General features: G+C 35.5%; 1 protein-coding gene across 2 annotated transcripts in view; it reads left to right on the plus strand.

Annotated features, from left to right (window-relative positions):
• Positions 1–10,704, plus strand: part of RPAP3 (RNA polymerase II associated protein 3) — a 33,123-nt gene extending 22,419 nt beyond the window's left edge. Inside the window, exons 12-16 of one of the 2 annotated variants that reach the window (XM_012638509.1) lie at positions 3,476–3,714; positions 6,018–6,204; positions 7,024–7,121; positions 7,805–7,905; positions 10,399–10,704. In XM_012638509.1, the coding sequence (XP_012493963.1) occupies positions 3,476–3,714; positions 6,018–6,204; positions 7,024–7,121; positions 7,805–7,905; positions 10,399–10,484 (711 nt within the window). In that variant the 3' untranslated portion in view covers positions 10,485–10,704. The remainder of the gene's footprint in view (positions 1–3,475; positions 3,715–6,017; positions 6,205–7,023; positions 7,122–7,804; positions 7,906–10,398) is intronic. The other variant, XM_012638510.1, reaches the window with a different exon arrangement.
• Positions 10,705–18,048: the final 7,344 nt, after the last annotated feature.

Consider the following 18,048-nt stretch of genomic DNA (forward strand, 5'->3'; position numbering starts at 1 on the left):
ATGAAATATAAAATAACATATAGAAAAGTATACAAGACTAATTAAGATTTAAAGAATAATTATAAAGTCAACAGCCATGAAACCACCAAGTAACCGTTATGCACGAATGATCCTTAGAGATAACGGTTTTATAAGGTAGATATCTCTAGCCTCCTTTTATAAAGGAAGAAAATGAGACAAAGTTTATTTTGCTACATTTGTATTTCAGGTTAGTAGCAGATAGAAAATTCCTTAGCTTAATTCTTTTCCAGTGTACTTATCATGACTATATTCTTTGATTTTGTGAAGCTATACTGGTTTTATGTGTTTTGTGTGCCTAGCGTAAATCTAGATGTTTTCATACATTATATTCATTTTCATATGATATTTATTTACTATTATTCTATTTTCAGTAAAGGTTGAATGTTCAGTAAAAGATTGAATGTTTAATTAAATGTCGTTAAAACATTTATCTTTGTAAGACTTCTTTACAAAAATTAATTCACAAGTTAAAGCCTTTGTTAGACCTTGCTGTCCATAAATATAAAGACATTGCCATGTAGCAAGTCAAATATCTGTATATGTGTTATCCCGTGAACCCCTAAGTGGCTTTTATAAATTTTGGGGGATTCTCTTCTTTACTTTAAAAATCAATTTATGCTAATAGTTGTGAAAATGCAGCGTGAATTTGAATCTCTAATGACAGTATCTCAAAACAAAACACCTCTATGAAATGAGAGATCTGGAGTAAACCTTTTGTAAGTGATCCAACACAAAACAAAATTAATATTCTAGTGGGAAGGGGAAAGAATTGCTGTTTATTTTTATAATAAGTCTCTATGATAAAAATGTGGGCATTATTTTTAAAAAGTAGAAGGTAGCAGTTTGGTATAATGCCTTTGAGACTTAAAAAGTTTGAAATCTTGAGCAAATTACCTAATCCCTGTGTTATCCTTATCTTTTCTCCTTAAATTGAGAATAATTCACAGATTGGTTTATATCAAAGGAAATAATGTGCATAAATGCTAGGGTGATTTCAGGTAAAACTGTTAATTTTCTTTTGTCACATGTTTGTGAGACTGCCTGGTCACTGGGGAAAGTGGTCAGGAAAGAAAGGAAGGCCACAGAAAGTGGAGCGGGAGAGTGCTAGAGTTGTTCAAGTGAGAGGCTAGACCAGGGTAGTCTGTGCTTGAAGGGCAAGCAACCTGGAAGTATTTTTAGCAAACCTTCTCTGAAGAGCACAGGAGAGTAGAGATGTTGGTTGACTAGGGCCTGGGGTTTCTCCATAGGGTGGTAGTAAATGAAAGTTTTTCCTGATCCTTTAGTCTCTGCTGAAATAGTTTATTTTGCTTTATTTACTTTTTTTCATTTTTCTGTTCCCCATGTCAAAACTTGGTCCATTGTTGCTACACATTCTAAGAGGTTGGGGGAAAAAAAATACAACTTGGTCCCTCTTTCTCTTTCCTCCTTTCTATTTGTTCTTATTTTCTCTTCTTTTTCTTGAAATCGCCACAATATAGAGCCAAATAAAATGTTATGCTTCTGAGTCATAATTTTAAAAAAGGAATGAATTAAACCTTTCATGTTTTCTTAAGTCCTTTCTTTCTGTAGTGGTGTATTTTATAGTTTATCCCTCTTACCAGCATGCTGATCTCCTTCCCCAGTCCCTCTCGGCCATCATTAGTGGCCTTCAGTGGCTCCCAGTACCCACTGGTCTGTACTGGACAGAGACCATCTATTAGTAAATTCATACATTTGAATAATATATTTACACATCTTTTGTCAATGAAAGGATTTGGTTTTAAATGGGGCCATATTGATTTAATTCATGTTATTGCTTGTCAGATATTATTGTCTATTTTTTAACACTAACACATGTCCACACGTGGTTGATATCTTGGTAGAAAACTATTGCTGATATAGTTCTTAGCAAAGCAAAGTCCTTAACATGATTATTCTTTAAAATAGAACTGCTTACAAGATTCTGCCAAAAATTTGCTTATAGCTTTTTCATTTTTGTACATTCATCCAGTAACAGTTTACCATTAGGTCTTATCTTAAGTGTGTTAACAGAGTGTCTAATTTTACCATTGAGTTTAATATCTGTGTCAAAAGTTTTTATATTTACAACTTTTTGATTTATAATTCAGCTATATGGTTGGAATGCACACTTAGAATATATTGGGGAAGTTTTTTCTCTGTTTTTAAAATCAAATTTCAAACATACGAAAGTATATAGTTGCAACTGTTAACAATATTTGCAGATTTTAGAAGGAGCTTTTCTTACCTGTTTTATTTTCAGTACCCCTGATGAAATAATAGCTCCTCAGTGTATTTCTGTGTGTTTGGTATGATAATATAGTAAAGAATATTATTTTATAATATATAACAGAGTATTGTATATAAACTTAAGAAATTGAAAATGGCACTGTAGTGATTGAAATAAATAGTGAATGCCTTTTCTTTTACTAAATTGGAAAACCAGGCCAGGCATGGTAGCTCCCACCTGTAATCCCAATACTCTGGAAGGCTGAGATAGGTGGATTGCTCGAGGCCAGGAGTTCAAGACTAACCTGGGCAACATAGTAAGGACCTGTCTCTATGAAAAATTAAAAAAATTAGCCAGGCATGGTGGTACACACCTGTAGTCCCAGCTACTCAGGAGGTGGAGGCAGGAGGATCACCTGAGCCCAGGATGCAGTGAACTATGTAGTGCACCACTGCACTCCAGCCTGGGCAACAGAGCAAGACCCTGTCTCTAAAAATAATTAAATAGATAAATAGGAAAATCAGTGTGGTTAACTTTTACCAACTTTGTGAATATTATTTGACAAATCTTTAATCCTCAGGTGGTTTCATCCAGCTGTCACATATTTAGAGAATGTGCTTAGATCTTAATGTTAGTCTGTTTCATACACAGTGCTGGTTATTGTCTGCCCTTGTTCTTCTTGCCTTCAGTTAGCCCACAATACTGCTGTTGGCTTGGTCATATTTTTAGTTTGCTTTATTGTCTCTAGGATAAAGTACAGACTCCTTGACATGGCACACAAGTCCCTTTATAAAAAGCTGTCTTCAAGCAGCCTTTCAGGCTTTGTCTCTTCCACTCTTCCTCTTGTACCAGCCCCTCTGGACTTCTCACCTCTCCACTGACCATGCTGCATCCTTCCACTTTGCCATTCCTGTGTACTTTTTCTGTGAAGGCTTCCTTAATGCCAATGTTCATCTTCCTTCCTTTGTTCTCTTAGGATTTTGTGCTTTCATCTTTTATACATACACATTGCCTTATATGTATTTACATACACATATCTCTCTCCCCAATTTAGACCTTCCTAGGATAGGTACTATGCATAACTTTTTATAGTCTGTCTAGCCACCAAATTGAATTTACTTATAACTGAGATATTAGCTGTGAGAACACTGCAGCCTTTTAACTTGTGACCCTAAAATAGGAAACCTTTAATATGTTGAATTAAAGAATTGATTTTAATTGTTTTAGAAACTACTCAAGAAGGTTATTATTGAAGAAACTGGTAATTTGATACAGACTATTGATGTGCCAGATAGCACCACTGCTGCTGCACCAGAGAGTAATCCTATTAATTTAGCAAATGTAATAGCGGCCACAGGCACTGCAAGTAAGAAGAATTCGAGCCAAGATGACCTTTTGCCAACAAGTGATAGTCCAAGAGCGAAAGTATTGAAAATAGAAGAAATCGGTGATACTTCAACCCTGCAGTGAGTAGAAATACTGTTATTCGATAATTATCTAGAATGGTAATAATTCTACCGGAAAATTGTTATTACTGAAACTTCTGATTTGTATTAATTACCCAAGTTTTTTCAACTGCCTAACTTCAGGTCCTAGTTTTTCTTTTTTATTTATACTTAAAGGGAGATTTTGCTTAAGGAGTGATCACTGTTTTTTTTTTTTTTTTTACCATAGTGGCGAATTTAGAGATGATAAAAAAGTGTCTTAAACAAATTGATATTGTTCATTTTCTTTTCTAGAACTTCAGTATATATGTTTCACTATTAAAAATTTTTAATTCTTTAAAAGGAAGCTTCATAAAAATGTAGAATGTTGTCATTACTGTTATTTCATCCATTAATATTTAAGACTATTGTGGGATCTTTAAGTTTTGTTGGAATTTAAAAAAATGCATATGTTTCCTTAATGATGAGAATATAGAAAATGTAGACTAATTAGATTTATTTTGGAGTGAAACTTTATTCCTGTATTCCTACACTGCCACTCAACAAACCTATTAAAGTTATTTTTAAACTTTGAAATTTAGTAGTAGTTTTATTTCAAGTGATATAATGGATTGTGGAAAAATATTGTTAGGTCCTTAAGTATAAAATGTCTGATTTCAAATCAGAAGTGTAGTTTATTATATCTCAAACAAGAAGTAGTACAATTAATCAAAATATGCACCTAAACTATCGACACAGTGTTGCCAGGTAGCTTGTTTATGCCAGCAGCGAAGAAACCAGGAGAGCCCAGGAGAGCGAGTGGTGATGAAATTGTGAGCAGTGTTTTCCACAGCTTGTTGAGTATTGAATATTTTTCCTTGCAAGAAGTGGTCCAAAGCCTAGAAGAAGTGGTAATCAGTTGTTGTAAGGTCTGGTGAATATGGTGGATAACAGAGAGTTTCCAAGTTCAAGACCACTGCTGTAGTTTGAGCAGTGTTGTTTGTGTGACAGGTGGTCAGCGTTGTCTTGCAAGAGGATTGGCTTGTCTCTTGACTAATCTCGGCTGCTTAATCGCAAGCCTCTTCATCATTTCATCCAGTTGGTTGCAGTGGACATCGCTGTAATTGATTGACTAGGTTTCATGAAGCTGTAATGGATCATACCAGTGCTGGACCACCAGACAGACACCATTAGCTTTTTTTGATGAATATTTGGTTTTGGACTGTGTTTTGGAACTTCATCTTTATCCAGCCATTATGCTTAATGCTTGCGATTGTCAGAATCTGTTTTTCATCACATGTTTACAATACAGTGTAGAAATGGTTCACCTTTGTGTCATGACAGCAAAAAAAGACAAGCTTTGAGATGATTTATCTTCTGATGCTTGTTTAATTCATGCGGAACCCATCTATTCAGCTTCTTTACTTTGCCCATTTGTTTCAAATGGTTCAACATCGTTGCAATAGTAATGTCAAACCTTGCTGCTAATTCACAAATTCACGTATTGGTTGAGATGGATTCGCTTCCACTACAGCTTTCAGCTCATCATTGTCCACCTTGGTCTCAGGTCGCCCATGTGGCTCATTTTTAAGATTAAAATCATCAGAATGGAAATTCTCAAACCACTGATGTGATGTGTATTCATTAGCCACACCTTCCCAAACACTTTGTTGATATTTTGAGCTGTCTGTGCTGCATTGGTTCCACGACAGAACTCATATTAAAAAACAACACGAATTTTTGACTTATCCATGGTTTCACAAAAATTGCTTTAAAAACAACTTTGAAGGATAATCACAAGCCAAAATGTGCATTTGAAAGACTGAGGATGTACCTTCACAATAAAAATAAAACAAGAAGTGTCACAAGTGAAATGTCAGAGATATCAACTGTCAAACTTAGTACTTAAGGAAATCAGACGTTTCATACTTAATAACCTGATAAGGCAGCTTTTTTCTTTGAAAAAGAAGCATTTCTTCCTTTTTTGGAATTATCTTGAAACTGTGATAATTCAGATTTTGGAAAGGCTTAGTTTTAAGTATATGTGACACAGTAATTGAAATATATAGAAATGATGTGCTCAAAAGGTGGCCAACCTAGTTGTCTAACAGATAAGAATAGTCATTAAATAGCCAGCATGTGAAAATTTGCAAGGGCATAATCTGTTTTACCAAAAATGTACATATATTGTTATTAGGCAACAGTAATTAATACTTGTAGAATATAAATAGATAATATTATATTAATAAAGTCAGAAATTTAAAAATCTTTACTGATGTTTCCTTTATTGAGTTGTGACATTTGTGATTCTTTTTTAACTGTTTGATGCCTCTGAAATATTTCAGACCTGAAGCCAATTTGAAACAGGATATATGTCAGTCTTTCAGTGAGAAGATTTCTGTAGAGATAGAACGAACACCTGCTCAGTTTGTCACTACTGTTCTTCCTCCAGTTCCTGCAAACTCATTCCAGCTTGAATCTGATTTCAGACAACTGAAAAGTTCTCCAGATATGTTGTATAAGTACTTAAAGGTAAGAGAGAGGAAGCTAGTGGTTCTGTTATAAGCAAAAGGTCAAAGAACTTCTTTTGTCACTATATGATAATGGTGCTATATTTGTTCTTCGTATCATGTGATTGTAGAAAATGCTTTTATCCTTTGCCTGATACATATATCACCCGGCCAGACCATTTTTAAATATTTACAACCAGGGAACCTTGATGTTCTGCTTTGGAAATAAGTTCTGTGTCAAATTCTTATGTCTAACATAACTTAATCTAGTTTCATATATCATAGCTTAAGCTCAATCCTTCGTCCTTCAAGATGGGGAAAGGAAGCTAAAATATGTTGAGTGCTTGCAATATTTAGACAGTCATTCTCCTGAGAATGAGTTTTTATTTGCTTCAAGAAAAAGAATCAAATCATATGAAATTTAGCAAATAATGGATTAGCGTAGTCTTTTTCAAGTGTAATGATAATAACACTTCCTTATAATTATTCACTATATAGTCACTTCGAAATACATTGTCTTATGTAAGTCTACCTTTTTAAAATCTCTAGTTATATTTTTTGCTCTTTGAGAGCCCTCTCAAGTTTCCTGTCTCTGTTAGGTGGTATATATTTCTTCTGCTCATAAGATTTTTCTCTCACTAGAATAGTGATTATCTTACAGTTCCTCTAACTTTCATTCTTCTATTGTAATTGCATTTTAATGTAGCTCCATTATTATTCATTAAGTACTAATGCATAGTAGTTATTCTTTACTATTTTTACCTGAGCAATTATTATATAATTTGTGATATGTGGATGTTGCCATAATTTAATTTTTTAACTCTTTATATTTTTCTCCAAGCAAATTGAACCATCCTTGTATCCTAAGTTGTTTCAGAAAAATCTGGATCCAGATGTATTCAACCAAATCATTAAAATTCTACATGACTTTTACATTGAGTAAGTTGAAATTTTTAAATTATACAGTAAGTCCTCCCTTAATGTCATGGATAGGTTCTTGGAAACTGCAACTCTAAGTGAAATGACATAGTGTATGCAGTAGGAACTTAACTCTTGTTTATATCAATTGGCCTATGGTAAAATTGGTTTCCTTATACAGTACGCCATTTCACTTAAAGTCACAGTTTCTAAGAACTTACTGATGTCTTTAAGAAAGAACTTCCTGTACTCTCATACTATAATGCTATTCTGTTTCTAATGATTTGGGAAATTCATTCTCTTTGATATTAGTACCTTGTATATAGTAAAATTTTCTTTCTAGTAAATTTTATTGTTATAGAAGTTGTAAAGAAATGACAAGTACAGATAATAAAAAAGGAAAAGTTTAAAAAGGAGAAAAAAAGACTTCTTAGTTTAGGTAGAGAAAAGTAGGGTGTGGAAATGTCTGGTGTCATAACAGAGTAATAGCTTCTATGCTATGCTCTTATTTAAGAGTATTATAATTTCTTCAGTTGACTTGATGATTCTTTTCATCTGGACACTTAAAATATAGACAGTATCCAGGGAGAAAAGAAAAAATGACATGATTTGTGTATAATTAGAAATATTATGTATAATTAGTAAACAGAATTAAATGAGCTACTCCTAACTGACCATTGGTTTTTATATTTGGATTATTTCAGGAAAGAAAAACCATCACTCATCTTTGAAATCTTACAAAGACTTTCTGAACTAAAAAGGTTTGATATGGCTGTGATGTTTATGTCAGAAACTGAGAAAAAGAGTAAGTTCTAAGAAAGAAAGTTTTCCCATATCTATTTATTGTTGTATGTTCCTTTATTCAGTCAATAAATGATAGCAAACATTTATTGACTACTATGTACAGGGCATATATAATCAAATATGAATTATAATTAAGTACAATTAAAATTATATTTGCTAGTCCTACCAATATTATGAGGTATAGATATAATTTTCATTCTTCTTTTACAAAGGAGGAAACAGGCATAGAGAGGTTAGGGAATTTTGGTCAAGTTCCTTAACCTCCTTGGTCAGGTTAAGGAAGCCAGATCAGGATTTGAACCCTGCCAGTCCAGTTCCATAGTTTGGGCTCTTCTACTTGAAAATGCAGTAAATGACGTAATGGTTAAGTTTTGCTGTCATTGAGTATGTAAAGGGTCCCAGCCACAGGAGTATGTAACTGGACAGGGTATAGGGAAGGATCTAGGGGTGGAGAACCTGTGGCCAAAGGCCACATATGGCTTTCTGGATTATTAAGTGCAGCCTTTGACTGAATCTAAACTTTACCGAACACCCCACCCCTGGATCCATTCTGGACAGCTAATTTCCTTGAGTTTGATTTCAGCTGAATTTTCAAAGAAGTACAGGAGTCAATTAGATGAAGGGATGGGGAAGAGAGTTTTAGACTGAGGGAATGAGGTGTGCAGAGGTTCTGAGGCAGGAAAGAACAAATCGAGTTCAGAGAATTAAAAACCATATGGCTGGATTATAGAATTTAGGGATAAGAGTGGCAGATGATTCTGAAGGATTGTATCTTATTTATTTCCACATCTCAGTCTTTGGCATAAAAAGTCAGTTTTTGGAAACCCTAATTAAAATAAAATCATACTATGTAGCAACGTCAATTACTCAGAGTTTTGGGCTATACTCCAGTTTCAGGAAAAAGGAGAAAAATCCCTCAAATACAAGAATGTCAGTTTTTTATGTACCATTTTCATATGCTTCCTGTACTAAACATACGTGAGTTCTTTTTCTTATTTCTTTATCTTTCTAGCAGTGACATTGAATGATTCTGAATCAGTAAGAAAGGTACTTTTTCTATTATACTTAGGGAAGTAGACATATAATTTAGAATTTTTTTTAAAAATAGGGTTTAACCCAAAAGTCTCTGCTTTATCTTTAATTAAAAACATTGCCTGAAGTTCCTGAAAAGTATTACTGTTTCTTATTACTATTTTGACTTCATCTTCTACCACTCTTTTTCCATCAGGGTGCTCCGTCACACTGGCTTTATATTTTTTTAATATACCAAACTGCCAAACTTACTTTGGCCTTGAGGACTTTGGCTGTTCCCTCAGCCTAGACTATCTCCCACATATCTTCACCTTGTGTACTTCCTCACTTTATCCAGTTTTCACCTGTTACCACCTCAAAGACACTTTTCCTCACGAACCCAAATTAAAATAACTGCCTGCCTCTTATCACCCCCATCACCCCGTCTTTTTACTCTGCTTTAATTTTCCTCATAATACATAACTCATAATACATAACTAGTTTCATGTATATGTTTATTATTTCTGTCTCTCTAATAGAATGAAAGCTCATTGAGAGCAGGAACTTTATCTGTCTTGTTCACGGGGCCTCAGTGCTAAGTACGTAACTTCTTAGTTTAAATGTGTTCAAAGAATGAACTTTTTGTCACTCTTAAGTGATAAATTCAAAATGTACTCTGAGAATGTGAGTGGGCTCTTCAGGCTGGCAGACCAGCAGTCTTGGTTGGGTCTCCTCTGTCTGCTAAGTTAAATATGGGAAGCATTTAGAATGGTTCTGGTATGTAACTAAGCATTCAGCAAATATTAGCTGTTGTTATCTTTTATTATTGCCATTATCACTAATAACTGTTAGCTAGTTCTCCAGTTTTAATGTTGAGAAGCATGAACTATAATAATGTTTTCCAGAGTGTTGAGTGTGGACCAATCAGTGGTAAGAAAGATGGCTTTATAGGATTCCTAGACAAATTTTTTTTTAACCTTTAACAGTTATGTGTTTTATTTTATTATGTAATATAAAAATATATACCTAGTTTATCAAAATGTGATTTCATTGATGATATTGCTTATTTTCAATTTTCAAAAGTGATAGAAAATTTTCCTTTAAAATAAAATGATTTTAGGTTTGAAAAAGTTAATTGAAATAAAAATATTAAGTACAAAAAGTACACTTGCTACATACATAGGGTAAAAACTTTTAAGGTAGTACAAAATGAGTTAAATTTAATCTGTAAGAGTAATGTCATTGAAGATGTAGGGGAAATTTTATACTGCTAAAGCAAAATATTCTGGTAAGAAACATTGGAATGCTGTATAATTTTCTATTCTTGGGTTGGCTTTTTAAATATCTGAATTAGACTTTATATTCTAATTATTGCTTTAAAATGTAAAAAATTGTTTGACAGATTTGATTATTCCCTTTAATTTACATTTTGCTTAGTTTTAAAAAATGAGATTAAGATGGAGAAATTTTTTTTCTTTTTCAGTTGCACATGTATTGTTCAATCACATAGACAAATCAGGATTGGAGGATAATTCTCTTGAAGAACTCAAGAAAAGATATGGCGGTTGATTTCCATTTTTATTGAAATAATTGTTTTTGACTTTCATATGTAAATTTTTTCTTACTTAAAAAGTGTTTTGCTTTTTAAAATAATGAAATCATACAGGAAAGGACTATCTTTGGACATAAGTTAATTTTAACTATAAAGTGAATTGTGATTTAACTAGTGAGAAATGTATTCAAGTGAATTATTTATGTCTTTTTGAACAATAAAAATATAAACAATGAGGTATATTTGTAAGGATCAGTACTTTATTTGTTTATCAGTATTTATTTATAGATCATTCTTCAGTGCCCCAATAATTGTAACATTATTTGTATTTAATATATTTTCATGAGTTTTTGTGACCACATGACCAATCCTGCTTCAGTAGCATATGAATAAAGTTATCTTTGTGTAGAGGAAGTCAGGTAGATAACAAGATTGGTTCTTTATAAAACTTTTTAATATCATTGTGCCACTTCACTAACATAAAATTTAGTTGTAAGATATATATTTTTAATATTTATGTTGAAAGGAGACTTTTAAATTTATTATTTATTTATTTATTTATTTATTTATTTTGAGACAGAGTCTTGCTCTGTTGCCTGGCCAAGAGTGCAGTGGTGTCGTCTAGCTCACTGCAGCCTCAAACTTCTGGGCTCAGCAATCCTGTCTCTGCCTCCCGAGTAGCTGGGAATACAGGCATGTGCCATCATGCCTGGCTATTTTTTTTATTTTTTATAGAAACAGAGTCTCACTGTTGACAAAGCTGGTCCTGAACTCCTGGCCTCAAATGATCCTCCCACTTCAGCTTCCCAAAGTGCTAGAATTAAGTGTGAGCCACTGTGCTTGGCAGTAGACTTTTTAAATTGAAGAGTCACAGTATCTTTAAATTTTAATGCCACTGAGTTTTTTTCCTATGATATCCATGCTAAAGACAGATAACCTAAAGGAAGGTGTAAAAATTTTAAAACTAGGAATGTTTAAAGTAGTGATTAGCATATAGCTTGTGTGTTGCTTATAAACTTTTGAAAATAGGGTTAGTACTTGACTCATTCTTGTACTCTGCAATACCTAGCACAGTCTTTGCACATAGTTAAAATTTGTAAAATTTAATTGAATTTGACACAGGAGTCATATTGAATAAATGTTCAAAATAGCAGCCTGGCAAATTTCAGGCATACTAGAAATGTTGGTAAAACCAGCTTGATTTTAGAGACTATCAAGTTCTTAAAAAAATATTAGGTCACCATTCTATAGTTGTTACCAGCATCAGTAAGACAGTCAAATTTAAAACTCTGTATTATTCTGTTGTTAATTTTTATTGCCATTATACCTATTACTATGCTTATGGATTGCTTGAGAAATAATAATAATGTATTTACAAAGATAATTTCCTTAGTTTGTGGTATAAATTTTTGAGATGATCATAACTTGTATAGTCTGAATGTTTTATGATATACTTAGGATAGAGTTTATTAAATTTATTCATTGCTACATATGGTATGCAAACAGGCAGTGAAATTTAGCTTTATTTATATATCATGATTGACTTTTTGTCATCATTAATAAGTTGATTTTGATACATAGAAAAGCATTCGAAAGGTAAACAATTTCTTTTCCACATTTTATGATGTGATCTGCTATGATGGAACGTTTATTTCCTCCACAAGTTGATGTGTTGAAATCCTAACCCCTAAGGTGATGGTCTTAAGAGGTGGGGCCTTTGGGAAGTGATTAGGTTGTGAGGGCAGAGCCCCATGAACAGGATTAGTGCTTTTATAAAAGAGGCCCTAGAGAGCTCATTCACCCCTTTCGGCATCTAAGGGCACAGCAAGAAGGTACCATCTATGAACCAGAAAGCCGAGGACCCACCAGACACCGAATCTGCTGGTGCCTTGGTCTTGGAATTTCCAGCCTCCAGAACTGTGAGAAATATACACATATTCCTGTTTTTTTATAAGCTACCCAGTTTTCGATATTTTTTAATAGCAGCCCAAACATACTAAGACATAATCCTTAGAAGAAACTTACAAGGTTAGGGCAGGTAGTGTTATTGCCATTTTTCACATAAGAAAAGGAGGCTTAAAGGGTGAATGTTCTTTCTGTGATTATAGAGCTAAATATTGGCAAAGCAGATCAGAACATGCTGCCTTCTAACGCTTAAGCTGAAGCTAGTTGAACTACTCCAAGCTGCAGTATTTATGTTGTGTTACCTGTGTAGAGACTGTGAACTGAAGAAGTACAAATCTCAAAATTTATTTTAGAATTTGAATTTTTAAAAAATTTCTAATGTTAGCCTGATTTCCCCCCGGAGACTGTTTCATGTAGTGATTAAGACCAAAGGCTTTGGAGTCAGACTTCTTTCTTGTATTGGCTTCAAGAAGCCAGACTTATGTCTCCATCTGACTTTATGGTGTTGGACCAGTTACTTTTCTATGCTTTGGTTTCCTAATCTGTAAGATCTACCTCATTGCGGATTATGAGGATTAAGGAAACGTACACGTTTTATGTTTTGAACAGGGCCAGATGCATAGCAAGCTGTTGTTGTCATTATACAATTATCATCATTTTCTACAAGCGATCAGAATGAAGTGTAGTCTTTAGGGACTGTCATATTGTTGCCTTATTACAAAATAGCATAGTGGTTAATAGATTTGTTTTGGGGTTAAATGACCCAAATACTACCTATTGTACTTAACTAGCTTGTGAATTTGGACACATTACTTAACCTCTTTAGTTTCCTTTTACATAAAATTAGAATATTAATAAGTGCCTACCTCAAAGATAAATCTTTTAGAAAGATTTAATTTGCTAATACTTGTCAGCATTTAATACAGTGCCTGTCACATAGTGCTCAGTTATCTTTATTTATAATAGTAATATTATTAGTGGACTAAAAGGCACAAAAGCAGTATTTTGCTAAGTGGTTTCTTTCTAGAACTCTAGTTATTTACTGTTAATTGTATCTTTTGACTTAACAGCAACATTTATACCATAATTATTTTTGTATCGTTAACAGAAACGCCATGCCTGTCATTTATTGGCTTCTTCTCAGTCTTCTGTTTTATTTGCACTAAGTTCAGTAATTTGGTGGGGTATGCCCAAGTCCTCACCATTTCAACAGTTTGTGCTAATGCACTTGAGAAGATTTTACTTCCAACCTATAATCTGTTATCTTTGTTAATAGACAGCATTTCTGGACACAGTACCAAGGCTCATTTTGCCTTTTTACAATTCCTTCTTAATGTTTGATCTTTATCAGAGTTCTGTTTAAATTAACATTACACATTTAATATTTATGAAACTTCATCATTTACCAATTTAACAAGTATTTGTTGAGTGTACATATAATGCCAGGCACTGCTAGGCAGTGGAAATACAAAAATGAACAAAGTAAACATAGATTCTTTCCTCACAAAGCTTAAAGTGAAGTGTGGGGAATACAAATAAATAGATACAATGCAATAAATACTATGACAGGTGATACCAGGGAATCATGGAAAATAGCAGGAATAGCAGATGCAAACTACAAGACATGTTTGAGAAAATGTAATTTCTAGCGTAGAGTAGTAGCTAGATAGTGGTAAGAAATGAGGCTAGTGAAGAAAGCAGGGTTGAGCTGTAGAAGACATTTGGACTTTATCCTACAGGTTCTGGGGAACTAGTGATGGTTTATATAGGAGAGTGACCATCACATTTGTATTTTATAAGATGTGCTTTGGCTACTGTGGGAAGAACAGTTGCATGGAGACATTGGAGACAGGCAAACTTGTTAGAATACTTTTTGAGTAAGGCAAGAGATTATGGTAGCCTGAACAATAGTACTAGGCATGATGATGGAGAGTAGTGATCAGAATGGAGAAATATTTAGAAAGTAGAGTGGGTAAGATTTAGCAATGGATTCAGGGCCACCACATTCAGGACTTAACTCCAAGGAATATCCATTTACCTGTAGTCTGTGCATGGCATCCCTGGAGCATAATGTGAATGCTTTCTGATTTGTATAACCTGGTGATCCTGCGTGGGGTGGACATGGGAATGGAAGGCAAGTTGAGAAGCAGAAGGAAGTGTTGAGGGTCATGCCAGGTTTTTTCTCCTACGGCAGTTGTTCTATTCACTGAAATAGAGACCACAGGGGGTGACATACCATATGTGGAGGTAGACAGTTGGGTGGGATGGCAGAGAGATAGAAAGGTTTGATTTGGGATCTGTTGGATTTGTGATCCCTCGGGTTGTTGGAATAGATAACAGGTGATGATTTGGGTTTGGGAGTAAAAGCATTTAGGTGAAGTCTCAGGATTGGATGAGATTACTTGAGAAGCATAAAATCAGGAGAAAAGGGTGACTGGGACAGAACCGAGTAACGTCCACGTTGAAGGGATTGGAAAAGGAGCAGCACATAAGGCAGACTGAGAAGAGTGACTGCAGAGAGAGGGTGACATTGGTAAGAAGCAAGCCATGGAATAAAGTTTTTTGTTATTGATAGTTAAAAAATTTTATCTTCATAACTCATTATGGTTATGAAGATAAAATGTCATGGGGTTCTGTCATGTAAATTTTTAGGATTGTTTCCAAGTTTGGGAAAATCTCTACCACATTTCTTTTGTATTTGAACTATAAGATTCAGGGTATTATTTGAGTATATACTTCTAACAAGGCAGAACTCCATTTTTCCATTTTTTTTGGCCAGGCATTCATGAAGCGTCTGGTTAGAATTTATCATATGTGTCTGAAGACCAGGAGAAAACTTAGTGAGAACTAAGTTTCCACAGACTTGCTTCTGGGGCTGGTTACTAACGCATATCATGGTTCAACATCTGGTCCAAAACTGGGCCAGTTGACAGTGTGGACAGTAGGAGTGTGCCTAACAACTTCCTGCACTGAGATGGTGAGCAAGAGCTCAACCTGGTGCAAAAGTGACTACAAACCATGTAAATATATCCCATAACACTCAGCTACTTCATATTATAGATCCCAAAACACCTGGCACAGGGAAGTCAGAGTGGAAAGAGACAGCAGCCTAAACTGGTTGCAGTTAAAATATCTTAGTTTTGAAATTTTGCAAAAACATACTACCATGTAAACATTTTCCTAGAGTCCCTTCCAGGCCTTGGAAGTGGCCTATACAAATGAGAGTCCTGGAGCTTGAGCTTTATTAATTTCAGGGTAAATTTGGCTGTTTTCTCAGTCCACACTGCTGAGTCCTATGGATATTTAGCAAGTATCTCTTGCAACACAAGAGGTTTTGGATACTCAGTCCATCTCAAATATCAGATTTCTGAACAACTGAAGGCTCATGCCATTTTACAGCTTATGTCTGGTATTTATTTTAATTTTATAGGTCTGGGTTGCCAGAACTGGCCCTGAAGAGGTGATTTGCTCTCTTGCATGGTTTACTGCCTTTCCTTAGGATGTGGGCCTTGAAACCTGTACCCTTCCATCTTTTCCATATTTTGTATCCTGATATTCACTATCTTCCATGGCTCCTCTGACTGTAAGCAAGGATTTCGCTGCATGGAGGAATGGTCCCTTCACCCTGTCAATGTCCTCTGTCTTTTCTGTCTCTAGCTGTCATCAGTGGTTCTGTGATGGTAAAGTTATTTTCCCCTTAGTTCTCACTCTCCCTGACCCCCTGTAGCATTTGACCTGGATGGATATTTTGGGCTTGGAGACATTTCACTGTCTTGGCTCCTTGCCTCCTCCTCATGACTTCCTGTCTATTTTTCATCTTTGTGTCTTCAATGTCCAGTCCTTGGCCCTCTCTTCTCCCGTGAGAGCTTGACAACTCAAAGAGCCTCCACCAGCAACTCCCAAATTTGTACCTTAATTGCCCTCATTTTCCCCGGATCCTAGTCTTTCTCCCTGGCTAAACACTAGCCGTTATTCCCTGATGTGCTGTTGCTGATAAGCAGCCAGTGTTCTAAACAGCAGCTCATTGCATTGCAGCCCAGCAGCCCTGCTCTCGCTGGCTTTCCTGACTGCCCTCCTTTCATGGGGCCATTGTTGGCTCACACACAAACTCTGATCTTAGCATTATGTTTGAACCCTACGTCCAGTCATTATTGAAGTTTAGCGAGCTTCCCCCTTACAATGTCTGCCACCTGTTACCTCATGCCTTCCAGCTGGTAGTAACCCCTGATGAGTCTCTGGCTGCATTCCTGCATAATCACCTGTGTGCCTCAGCATTGTTCGCATCATGTCACCCATGCACTCAGCCTTCAGGACACCTCACTCCTCATGGGACAATTGTGGTTATCTTCTGAGTTAAATATTGGGACAACTGGTTTGACCAAGGTCTTTCCGATTTGTGGATTTAACTTTTAATTAGGCAACACTTTATGTACCCAGTGTTTTGCTAGGTGTTACAGGTAGAAAAAAAGCCACAACCCCTGCCCTCAACTATCCCAGTCTATTGGAGGAATTGGATAAGAAACATCAAGTAATAAAGGATGGCAAATGTAACAATAGAAGCCTAGGGGGGAGGACTCAAAGATCACCTGGAAAGATCAAGGAGATTTGATTCTGGAGCTGGTGATCTGGGGACTAGACAGAGAAAATGGCATGAAAGAGGTTGGGTCTGAGCAGGCCTTGAAGGACGGGTAGGGTCTGTTAGGTGGAGCAGGGCAATACCTCAGCTAGCAAAGGATCCATCCTAACTCCCACGACGCACAGATGGATAGCGAAATGGTAGGCTGGATATTGCTGTGGCAGCAGTTCCCAAATGGCACATGCGAGCCACATGCCTGTTCTCTCAGGAGAGATCTCGGGAAGGAGAATAGTAGAAGACTTGTCATTTGGTTTGTCTCCTGGAGGATCTTATATATATATATTTTTTTCTTTTATTTCAGCATATTATGGGGGTACAAATGTTTAGGTTACGTATGTTGCCCTTGGTCCCCCCCCCAAGTCTGTGTTTCAAATATGTGAGGATCTTATATTTTATATGACGTTTTAGCATTTAAACTTCATGCTTTTGAAATACCAACTTGAGAGGTCAGGGGAAAAAAAAGGGAGCAGACTCTCAAGATATTGACATGGATAAAGCTAAATATTTAGGTCTCATGAGAATCCTTCTTTTGGTTTGTTATCTCTTCAGGGAGTAGTGTAAATGAGGAAGATGTGCCTGGCTTCTAAGGGGGTAATTTAATCTACTTACGGCTTGCTTTACTGACATTTCAAATCACCCACGCCAGTGAACACATCGGTGATGACCTTGAGGCTGATGGGGGGGGGGGTTTCACTTGGGTGGGTGAAGCAGATGAAATTAGGATAATAAGAGCAAATTGATAAAGATTGGGTATAGGCCATAAGAAATACTGAAAAGTATGTAAAAATGTCATCAGTGGTAAAAATATTCTCAACTGTGTTAGCAAGTTACTGAAATATATCAAACACTCTTCTGATCCCTTGCCCAGTTCTCTTTCAGTAATGAGTCCCTTACTGCAGTTTCTTCCTACCTCAGAATGGAGACCAGTTTGCATTGGGCAGAGCACAGAGTGGCACTGAGTTCACTGAGTGCAAGGTGAGTAAAGCTGGAGACAGTTGTTGCTGTGTATTGTCCATGAACACCAGGCAAAAGTGATTCTA

The sequence above is a fragment of the Propithecus coquereli genome, unplaced genomic scaffold (assembly GCF_000956105.1).
Source record: "Propithecus coquereli isolate 6110/MARCELLA unplaced genomic scaffold, Pcoq_1.0 Scaffold13, whole genome shotgun sequence".
Taxonomy (NCBI): Eukaryota; Metazoa; Chordata; class Mammalia; order Primates; family Indriidae; genus Propithecus; species Propithecus coquereli.